Source organism: Ostrea edulis, chromosome 5 (assembly GCF_947568905.1).
Source record: "Ostrea edulis chromosome 5, xbOstEdul1.1, whole genome shotgun sequence".
Lineage (NCBI taxonomy): Eukaryota > Metazoa > Mollusca > Bivalvia > Ostreida > Ostreidae > Ostrea > Ostrea edulis.
Window position 1 is genome coordinate 7145361 of NC_079168.1, and position 12238 is coordinate 7157598.

At 34.6% G+C, this 12238-nt stretch overlaps 1 protein-coding gene across 3 annotated transcripts in view; it reads right to left on the reverse strand.

Annotated features, from left to right (window-relative positions):
• Positions 1 to 12219, reverse strand: part of LOC125649987 (uncharacterized) — a 21800-nt gene extending 9581 nt beyond the window's left edge. Inside the window, exons 1-9 of one of the 3 annotated variants that reach the window (XM_048877906.2) lie at positions 12130 to 12219; positions 11369 to 11467; positions 9395 to 9494; positions 8901 to 8984; positions 8708 to 8811; positions 6027 to 6247; positions 4490 to 5944; positions 1696 to 1780; positions 1 to 807 (exon numbers count right to left, since the gene is read on the reverse strand). The exon at positions 1 to 807 is cut by the window's left edge and continues 1116 nt beyond it. In XM_048877906.2, the coding sequence (XP_048733863.2) occupies positions 784 to 807; positions 1696 to 1780; positions 4490 to 5944; positions 6027 to 6247; positions 8708 to 8811; positions 8901 to 8984; positions 9395 to 9494; positions 11369 to 11467; positions 12130 to 12171 (2214 nt within the window). In that variant the 5' untranslated portion in view covers positions 12172 to 12219 and the 3' untranslated portion in view covers positions 1 to 783. Of the gene's footprint in view, positions 808 to 1695; positions 1781 to 4489; positions 5945 to 6026; positions 6248 to 8707; positions 8812 to 8900; positions 8985 to 9394; positions 9495 to 9706; positions 10693 to 11368; positions 11468 to 12129 lie in introns of those variants that run through there. The other 2 variants (XM_048877904.2, XM_048877905.2) reach the window with 2 other exon arrangements.
• Between the last annotated feature and the right edge of the window lie 19 nt (positions 12220 to 12238).

The window sequence follows — 12238 nt, forward strand, 5'->3', positions numbered from 1 at the left end:
GAAATATTTTGAACCTAGAAATTTCTGGAAGAGGAATTGATAGATAGAGACCAGATTTTTCTTGTACAGAGAGTGGAATTCCATTTTAAAGCGAAGAATGTCTGTTTGACCTTTACATAAAAGACAAAAGTTATGGTCCGGACACAGAAAATGCTCAAAAATTTCTATTATTTAACCTTTTCATAAAAGGTCATGGTCAAAGGTTATTAAAAATTGGTACACAACACACTGTCTTATCATGTTATAACCACATACCAAATATTAAAGGCCTACCGGGTATGTCAAAAGGCAAATCAAAGGCCTCAGAGTCAACTCGTCCATGATTTGCAACAAGGGGTGGTGAGGGGTATATATAGCACCGCCTTTAAAACTTTAATTCTGAATCTTTAAAGTATGGTAAAACAATATGTACATACATAAATATGATGTTTAACTAGATATCTATGGTATTTCAACGTCACAAACTAGGAACACAGCACATTGGCTTGAGGAATTCACCCATAAAAGCTTCAAAAGTTGTGTGAACATTAAAGTTCCAAGATCAAAGGTCACTATCCATGGTACCCAGCACATCTGCATGACATGATCACTTATTGGTACATGACAAATATCAAAAGCCTACTGCAAAAGACAAAACAGCAACAGCCCAGACATAATTTGTCGCACACATTGATACAAATTATTCTTTTGAAGTCTTCAATTATCTTGATCGCCCCTTCCTTCGTTCTGTTTACATGACGTATTCCCACAAAAATGTACCACGTGCATATGTAAATGCAGATGTTAACTCGTTCGTTGTTTATTTATCTAAACAAAGCAAAATATAGAATTTGTTAATTCATTTCAGATATATTTTCGTCAGAATTATGTTAGAATATTAGTTCAATAATAGCCATGTCATTTAATTATTTCCACGGAAAATCAAAGTCCTTATTCATCTAACCTGAGTTCTAACTCTCCCCCTATTTATGTTAATTCATGCGCAATTAAAAATATTATCTCAAGAGACTTCATAAGTCTTTCACTATTAATGTTTGGCTAAAATTTGAATATATCATACATAACTTTATTAACCATGTTAAAAATCTTAAACTCAACGAAAAACATGCAGTGTCTGCTTTCATATCTGAGGAGTCTCTTCTTCCCCTAACTGTCTTCAGTTGCAGACTTGTTACAGTTAGGTTTATGCCTGATTTTAAAATATTTTCACATTCTTTCACAAACATTGTGTGCATTCCATTGACATTATTAAGAATTTTTTGTGCAAGGCATTGCTTTTCTTTAACAAATTAATTAACATACACTGCCATTAAAACTATATTCAGTTGCGTATAAGCTACCATGGAAGTGAAGTGGTGAATCCATAGGACGGACCTGATGCCAAGAAGTAGCTCGCTATGTGAGTCGACTCAAAGAGTTATGGCCTGGACAAACTTTGCATGAGAAGTGGAAGAAGAATTCACAATATAACAATATGCCTCCCTTCTGGTAACATTATCAAGGCAGTAAAAATCAGCGAAATACAATTATGTTGGCATAGTGGACAAAAATCTGGAAAACTAAGACTGTATGATGGAAAGACAAAATTACTAAATATGGGGAATGTCTGGTGTGAAAGTAGGTCAGACTCCAAGGTGAAGGTCACAAGGTAAACACAGTTAAAACAGACAAATTTCAGATACATGCTCAATATACCTTTCCTGAGAATATATCCTGGAGGTAGACTTTGTTCTTCATGATCAGATAATGTAAATGCTGCTCATTGAGCTGATCAACTTTACTGAAACAAAGTGCAAACAGGCGATTAGTGCTAATGGTATTCAATTCACAATTTCAGCAGACAAAATTCACAGACATGGATGCATTTCTACCAGCATATTTCTGTCCTTATAATAGTCATCAATTTGATCTCTCTACAAAATTGCTTGCAATTAATCCTATTTGTATCTACAGTGAAGATTGTCTAAGGGCTATTCCAGCAAAAAAAAAATTGGGGGGGGGGGCACTTTATTTTTAAGACGACCACCCATACAATTAAATTTTCCTCTGCTACCACCACCCATACAATTAGATTCTCCCCTGCCACTACCACCCATACAAATAAGATAAAGAATTCAGTACTGAAATCGCCTGTATATTACGATTTTCCTTTAAAGGTAGAGTTTAGTTTCAACAAGTTCAAATTGGTTTTAATCCTAAAAACAATGTATTTACATTCACTGAATTTTTTCTCTTATATTTCTTTTGAAATTGGCATTGTTTTCAACATACAATGAATACAAGTTTGTTGCAAACTAGCTCGACTCGGTTTTCCAGTACCACCTGTCTGCATAATCATTACCAAGTCAAAGGTCACATGGGGTATTGACTGTTTCATTTAACGTAACAAATATGGATCAACCATATGATATTTTAGAACTTAATTCTAGTTTATATTTTTAAAAATGCATAGAAATATAAACAATAAAATGTTTTTCTTTGTTGTTTCATCGGGAGATTCTGCAGAATTTTTTTTTAATTTTTTTTTTTTTTTTTTTTTTACATATTTTGGTTTCCAATGCAATTTTGGTAGGGAGAAAAAAAGGATGATCTCAGTCAGCATATAAAATGAAAGAAAAAATGTAATTTTGTATACTTTGGAAACATGTGAGTTGTAGAAACCTAGCTCTGTTTGCTTATTATAAACAGTTTCACTAGACTAATGATGTGGGATATTGTCATATCATTACTAATGTCATTATCTGGGTGCTTGTTTTAAATTGTTGAAATAACAAGAAGTTGTTTTTTTTTTAATGATATGAAACTAAATAAAATATGAAATTATACCACTTAAACTCTTTATTGCTTTTAAAAGACATGTGTCTTATTACATCTGTTACAATATGTATACATAAAATGGCATTGTATAGCTGTGTACAAATTCAAGCAAGCAACGGAGAAAAACTTTTCAACGAGTTCGATTTTCTCGCAACTTAAGTGCAAGACATAGATATTTCCCTAAATTACAAAGTGTATGCATATAGATTGTGACTTTTTTCCTTTGACTTTCCCCCCCACAATCTCTCGTACAGGAAACTCGCGAATATTTCATTTAAAATTTCAGTCCCAAGCACAATATTTACCCAATTTATATCGCAATCAGGCAAATTTTCCACACTGTTAAACGTAATGGTATACCAGATGGGAGATTTCATATCCGATTTACCCAGCACATATCAAAGTCTGTCGAAATTCACACCTTCGGAAATAACGGTCTTGATTCCCTGATCCTTGATTTTGTTAAAAAACAACAACTCGGGTTTTGGTAATTAACCTCACACGGTGCTGCATGTTAATTACACGTTAACCAATTGATAGCTTGGGTATAATAATTGATTCAGAGTGCCAATTAAACAAGATCACCGCCGAACTATTACCTGTGCATTTTAAAACGAAAGTGTTAAGGGGCGATAATTCCCTTAATAGCCATGCTCGACTGAAATCGAAAGTAGGAATCGCGTTGTAATCGAAAAATGTAGTCATTTCATAAAGGTGAAATTACACGAAAAGGTTGTAAAACTCATGATTGTTGGTTGCGTTAGACAGGTGGTCGTTTAGGATAGGTACAATAGGTTAGGTAACGCCTTGGAGGGGAAAGCTTTACGATAACATTGAGTTATCTGCCCATTTATCAATCTTTTTTCGTACTTAATGTAGGATGGCTCCGCTTTTCTTCTTCTTTTGTAATAAAAGAAATGTAACGTGATACGTTTTCATTTTTATCATAATTCACAGGCATCCATGGTTTTTTTTAACTTGGAAGACAACCACCCATACAAATATATTTTCCCAAATCACCCCCACCCATCCAAAAAATATTGGCTGCCGTCCCTCCTCCCCATACGTTTTTTGCTGGAATAACCCTAATCCGATAGCTTAAGTGTGTAATCCATTTCCTGAACCTTTAATATCTTTATTCTCAATTTCAATGATTTTTACATGTTTATTCCAACACACTGTGTATTCTGACAAAATATTTGTCTTCCTGGGCATGTCAGATTAGACAGGTTTCACTGTACAGGCATAATTTAAAAACAAAAAATCATTTAATACTTCGATAAGGCCAAAATAAATTATATGTGTGTTTCCTATTTCACTCCCCCCAAAAATTAGGTAGAGTAGGTAGGTAAAACATATGACAACATTTTATTCGAAATCTAAGATTTTGATAAGCTTTGAATACAGGTCTAAATACATTACAAATAATTTTCAAACATTTTGGAGATCAATAGTAGTCAAAATGTAAATCAGAGAAACTTGAAAAGAAAAAAAATCTAGAATTTCTTTTTATCTATATATATCACCAATAAAATATTTAGGGTTGGCAGCAAAAATGTAGGTAGGGTCAGCAAACTGGAAACTCACAAATATTTCATTTTGGCCTACTGGCATCTGTGCAAAATTATAAACACTTACTAACAATAACTTCTTAAAATACTAAGAAGCATACCAAAAATTATCAATCTCCTTCTCAATGGATTGTGATTCATCATCTTTGAACTCCGGTTCTTTAAGGTCATCCAGTCCGTCAATGATGACACAGTCTAGACTATCAGAATCCCTACAATCCACATCGACAAGCACTTCAGACCTCTCTTCACTGACTTCTTCTGGTTCTTGGAGTGTCAGAAAGTTTAAGATGGACTGCCTTTTCATTTCGTTGGAGCTACAAGACTTTTTGAATGAGAAGACCCTTGGCTTCCTGTCTTCTGCAACACTGTTATTCTTCGGATTTTTGAACAATTCAATTTTCCCTGAATTACCATCTTTTGGAATTTCCTTAACTTCTGTTCTTGTTTTACTTGACCAATCTGAAGTGGCTACACTCTGAAAGTCAAAAGTAGTTTGTGTGTTTTCTAATTTGTTCTTCTCACTTTTCTCTTTTTTAGAATTCCGAGAAGACGACAAAACTGGAAGTCCATCCCACTCGTTCACCTGAACATCTCTCGATGCAGTCCCCTCCGTGGTCAGTGGTTTATTTCTGTCCACTGATGACTCACATGTTTTGTCCTCCTTCTGATCTGCTGGAAACACGGGAAAGTTCCGTTTCACACGTTGGCGCTTTAACTTTGATCTCTTTTCCATCCCTCCATCTTTGTTCATGGAGTCCTCATCAGAGGTTTCTAACAAACACAATGGCCGTTTTTCTGGCCTGACATTTTTTGTTCTGTCAAATTTTGGTGAAGCAGGTCCCTCTTCTAAGGCCTGTATCACTACATCGCTCCTGTCTGAATGATCCTCCGAGTCTGCGCTTCTAGTTACCTCCCTTTGCTTTTCATGTGATGATATTGAAGTCCTTTTCAAGAAACTGAAATCTGGTAAATCCGAGTCAGAATCAAGATGTGTTACACTGAGAGAGTTGGTTTTACTGAGAGAACTACATCGTCTCTCATCTATTTCTACAGACTTCTGCACCTCGCTTAGGTCCGTGCTCTGCAAACCGCTTCCATTGTTAGAATTTGCTGATGCCACAGAACAACTGCTGCTATTCTGTCTAAAGAAACCAGAATCCACAGCACAAGAACTGCTGCCCTCTGAAGCAATAACTACATTTGAGGCAAAGCTTTCTTTAGATTTCATAGGCAAATCTAATGTCTTTCTGTCCTTTGATCTATGCAATATTTGTTCTAGTGAACCTTTTGATGAAAAGCCACTCTCTCTACCATCTATTAAAGCACTCTCTGCTAGGATCTTAGACGGAGATCCTCGTTCTTGACAAAGTGGAAAATCAACTTGCGAGGACCCTCTCGACACCGGACTGATATCTCGGTCAGACTCGCCCGACGTTCGTCCAGCAGATCTCTGGTCTACACTGTCACTGTAATCCTTTACGTCTGCTATTTTGGTTGTAGCCACCAATTTCCTGTGTTTTCTTCTTGAAAGAGCAGGTGCACTTCGTTTGACCCTGTTAAAAGAAAGAAAAAAATGCTTTAATATCAGTCCACTGGATAATTTTTAACCCCACATTACATACACATATAACTCACAAGTTTTTGATGGTGTGACGTTTTTCCTCATGGTCTGGCTGGTTAATATTTTCTACCCTCTCCTCATCCATTTCATCTGAAGCCAAATTATGAATTTCTATGTCTGAACCTTGACATTCACCGTCTTTTTTCGATGTCTTTTTTCTGCAGAAGTAGCTACTGATGCTAATCATTCCTGCTTGTGACTGTGACATACTCCCGTCGCCGAGTGCTTTAAGCATCTACATAAATATCAGAATCAGTGCCATGACGATTTATAAATAGATTTCATGTTTTAGGCAAATCATAACTCAGATCCAATTTACTACTCCTGCCAATACAGTTGTACAGCTAGCAGCCATGTGTCTATTACTGATCAATGTGGTATACAGCAAAAATTCGCTCCTGCTTTCAACAAATTTCTATATAAGCATCACATTGCTACTTACATGTACATCAAATATCATCTAGAGTCTATATAAGCATCACATTGCTACTTACATGTACATCAAATATCATCTAGAGTCTATATAAGCATCACATTGCTACTTACATGTACATCAAATATCATCTAGAGTCTATATAAGCATCACATTGCTACTTACATGTACATCAAATATCATCTAGAGTCTATATAAGCATCACATTGCTACTTACATGTACATCAAATATCATCTAGAGTCTATATAAGCATCACATTGCTACTTACATGTACATCAAATATCATCTAGAGTCTATATAAGCATCACATTGCTACTTACATGTACATCAAATATCATCTAGAGTCTATATAAGCATCACATTGCTACTTACATGTACATCAAATATCATCTAGAGTCTATATAAGCATCACATTGCTACTTACATGTACATCAAATATCATCTAGAGTCTATATAAGCATCACATTGCTACTTACATGTACATCAAATATCATCTAGAGTCTATATAAGCATCACATATACACACACGTACAGGTGCTCTCATATCTAACACGTTTAAATTTTCCTTTGAATATTTCACTAATACCGGATCTTTCATTTTGAAGACTGAATCCACAATTGTGTGGATCTTTTAGTTGTACATACAATGAAATTTTGTTTGAAATCTTCGTCTTAAAATACTTTTATGTTATAACATGCCTCTAGAAAACTGGCTGATGACACATAAACAATTGTCATGCAAAACAAGAGGCCCACATACCTTATCGATTACCGAGTATTAGTTAAAAGTATCACTAACCCCAAGGCCTACGAAATCTAAAAAAAATACCTGTTCTGAAAATCTATTATGCTAATTTCGAATATTCAGCAAAAGTATAAAACAAGATGTGTTCTTAAATGCCCCCAAAAGTGCCTATACTGATGAAAAGCTTTACATAATATATGTACATGGTAAACACAATATGACTGATTTGAACCCATCCTAAAGTCAAAACCCTAGGTTTGCGAAAATCCACAAATTTGGTATACCCTTGTCTGCTTTTCCTAAATATGCACTTAGTTTTTATACTGTATCAGCAAAATGAAATAAGTCTTTCAAATGATAAAGACAATAATCACTGTAATAATTTTGGCTCCACCCTGATACCAAAACCTCTACCTCTGGAATCATGAGATTTATTATTTTGACAAAGGGCTTCCTGCTCATTCTAAATATCTATTTAGTTTCAATTTAGTACCAATAGCATTAAAGAAGATTCTTATTTGCATGTTTTACACATAAGTACTATATACCAAGTTTGGCCCCACCCTGGAGTCAGAACCCCTACCCCGGAAATCATAAAATTTACAATTTCGGTAGAGGCCTTCCTGTTCTACATCACTATACTTTTAGTTTTTCTTATACATGTGCGATTGTAGAGAAGATTTTTAAAAATTGGTCAGTTTTTGCCCCATCCCTAGGGCCAAAGGAGTCCTGAAATTTACAATTTATGTCCCCCTTGTCCCAAAGATGCTTAATACCGAAATTTGAAAAGAATTGGAATGGTAGTTATCAAAAAGGAGTGAAAAAAGTTCAATTGTTAATGCATGATGGAATACTACCCATTGCAATAGGTCAACTGAGTTTAAAGCATGTTTACCCGGTATAATTTTCATTCAATCAACTCAAATATTCAATAGAAATACAAGAAGTGGATTAAAACTTTGAAGGAAGATCATTATAAATTTATTGATATATAAATACTGATATCGATACTGGTATGAAATGGTATTTTACTTGGTACGGTATCAATACCGAGTACCGATGTCCAACCCAACCCCAAGGGTGCAGGAGTCTTGAAATTTACAATTTATGTCCCCCTTGTCCCAATGATGCTTCATACCAAATTTGAAATGAATTGGAAGGGCAGTTATCAAGAAGTTAAAAATCTTCAATTGTCAAGGAACAATGACAGACCCAGAGAGTTTACGGCCACTTAATAAGCGCGTAAACTTCCCCTATGCAAAATTAATATGAATATTTGATATTTCACAGTAACCACATATTTTCCCCCATGTATAACGTTGGACATGGAAGAACACGTACTTAGCCCCTAGCATAAACAACCACTTTTACAGTAATCCTGAAAGCACAACAGTTGTTATACACAATCCCTTAATGAACAAATCAAATAATATGTTGGCTAATGTGATGTTGGCCATTATTTCGTTGCTTGTTCACTGGGATCACGTTGATGCTGAAATGATTTTATATAACTGACCTGTGACAAACATACAGAAGAATTAGGACTATCAGACTGCTCAAGTGAATAGTAATACACCACCAGCTTCTCTGAATGAATCTTCAAGGAGTGAGCATAAAAATCTGTAAGGGAGAGAAAAATGCTCATTAATTAAACAAAAGTCAAGACTGGATTCTAATCTATTACATAGATCATACGACTTTACGCTTACCTTCCTCGTCACTTTCATCAGATATCAGCAAGATCTGATTTGCCATTTTCTTCTTAAAGGTGTAACCTAATCTAACCATTTCACCTGTGTATAACAAAATTGTGTCATTACTAAATCACTTTATGTTACAGTTAAAAATTACATATTCAAAATCAAATCAACAAGTCTGATTAAGTACAACCTATTCATGGTATCCATATATATAAAAATCATATTTCATATCTAGTAAATGGATGGTGGGATTTTTGTACTCATGGTGTCAAGGGTTTATCAAATAAAAATAATCCTCCATAGGAATCAAGGTATCAGTGATTTTAAGAAGAGAAGTCTTTCAAATTGATAATTAACTCTTATTTGAATTTTTTTTCCCTAATTCCGAGTTGTGTCCACTCTCCCTGCGGAGATCCAATTGATTCTTCAAGTCAGGACATGGCCACTGTACTTTCCTGCATCACTGAATTAATCAGCCTTTAGATACTCCTTAAAATGCTTACCTGTCATAATTTTAGCCTCTGACATGCTTCTTTTACTTCTGCTGTCTTCATTATTCTCTACACGTTTCATTATAACATCTTTCAGCAAACTCTCTATTTCCTGTTACAAACAATAGTTAAAATAAAAATCTAATTATAATACTATGTGTTTGAAGTGTTTCCAATCAAATCATAATTATACAACAACATGTATCTAGTCAAACCATAGATAATCTCTGGATTTACTATCTTGAATGTCATAATCTTTCAGCAAGGAATCTAGGATGACTTATTGCATTAAAGTGTTACAGTAGTAGTTTGAGCTATACAGACCATGGATATTTGCCTGGGTAGCTCAGTGGCTAGAGCACCTGACTAGTAATGCAGGGGTCCCGGGTATGATTCCCAGTTCAGCCATAGATTCACAAACATAGGAAACAAGGTACAATTGTGTTAATCGAGGAGTGATTATTATACCATAAATGATTATGAATATAAGATTCACATGCTTTTGCAGATTTTATGTAACATCTCAGAATGATGTAAACTTGGGTCCAATTTATTACAAAAGTACATGAAAGGTGAAGATAACAAACAGTGATCAATCTCAAAACTCCTAAAAGCAATACAAAATAGAGAGTTGGGCAAACAAAGACCCCTGGATATACCAGAGGTGGGATCAGGTGCCTAGGAGGAGTAAGCATCCCCTGTCGATCGATCTTTAAGACTGTAACAGTGAAATTCCTTATTTTTATGGTGATTATGAACATATCAAAAAATTCAAATACATGTAAAATTATTTCTTTAAATCCAAATAAATTCTTTGCATCAACAGAAAGTGACAACAACATTTCATTGTTCAGACTAGTCAAAATATTCAAATGTCTGCTATCAAAGAATCAGATTTCAAAACCTTAAGTTTGATGAAGAGTAAAACCACAAAATAGAGACACCCCATAACATAATGTAACACAGTCAAGTATATATGCCTCTGCTAAGGATTGAACCCAGGACCTCTGGAAGGACAATGTAGTGCTGTACCAATCGAACTTAAGGTTAAACTGCTAGCCATGGAGCTATTCGGAAGGCCATGTCTCTACATTGACACATTGTCGCCCTCCAGAGAGAGAGAGAGAGACGCATGAGGCATACTCACTCTCCCGAAGTGCTAATGCCTGTGGGGCAAAGTTCTGGAAGCAATCACTTTCACCCGTCATAGATTATCTAGGTCCCAACATGGGTGCCAAATGCAAGAGTTACTGCTGAGGATCATACCCGGGACCTCTAGTGCAACAGTCCAGTGTTCTACCAATCGAACTAATTAAAAGGTTAAACCACAAACCAGAAAGGCCATGTATCTAATAATCATCATCATTTTTAGATGTCACATCATCTAACAATATCATCACATTTAGATGACACATTATCTAACAATAATCATCATTTTTAGATGTCACATCACCTAATAAAATCATCACATTTAGATGACACATTATCTAACAATAATCATCATTTTTAAATGTCACATCACCTAATAAAATCATCACATTTAGATGACACATTATCTAACAATAATCATCATTTTTAGATGTCACATCACCTAATAAAATCATCACATTTAGATGACACATTATCTAACAATAATCATCATTTTTAGATGTCACATCATCTAACAATATCATCACATCTAGATGACACATTATCTAACAATAATCATCATTTTTAGATGTCACATCATCTAACAATATCATCACATTTAGATGACACATTATCTAACAATAATCATCATTTTTAGATGTCACATCATCTAACAATATCATCACATCGAGATGACACATTATCTAACAATAATCATCATTTTTAGATGTCACATCACCTAATAAAATCATCACATTTAGATGACACATTATCTAACAATAATCATCATTTTTAGATGCCACATCATCTAACAATATCATCACATTTAGATTTCAAATCATCTATAGTCACCATCACCTCTAAGTGTTTTCTTTCTACTCTCTTTGCACTTTTTTTATGGGAGTTTTCGCTGGGAGTTCTTTGAATCTCCATCTGGATTGCTTTTTTATCAGTAACCTAAAATCAAAAAAAAAAAAAATTGGCCAGTAAAATGAGTATTATATTGTATGCCCACATGTTAAATGGGGATGGGATCAATTACATACCGATGTAACTAATTAGATTACAGTTACTTTGATGAAATAATTAAATTACATCGACTACATTTTACAAATGTAATTAATTTAAACTACAATTACTTTCACAAATTTAATACATTTGACATGTCAGATACACAAATCTAATATAAAGTACATGTATATTAATTCTTCTTAAATTATTTTGTTCCAATCATCAATAAGTTCTGTAATATCTCCATGAAACCACATCTAATTAAATCAATTATTAGTAAATCGGGAGTATTTAATTTAAACAAGGTAAAAATTTTTTTAAAAAATACATTATGTCTAATAACGGGAATGTCCAACAAGACACTTCAGAGCAAAATCGAATGAACGACTAAAAATGTAAAATTTAAGAAGGAGACAAGTTTTACATTCTGAGATTGTATTACAGTTACTGAGTTAGAATACTAGATGATGATGGCCGGTGTAGATCTATAGTGCAGACTGCCCAGTAAGGGCCCTGCTACACTAGGTTTGTTGCGGCGAGGCGACGATAGTGGTCAACCCTCGGATCCCCTGGAAACGGGGATAGAATACTAAGTTACTCACTACTACCTTTATATACTTCGTCAATTTGTATCGGTTTCTCCTTTCCATTTTCGCGGTTTTTAGAGTAATCTCTCCATGTTCCTAGGGTTAATGGACAATTCGTCCATAAGGCAAT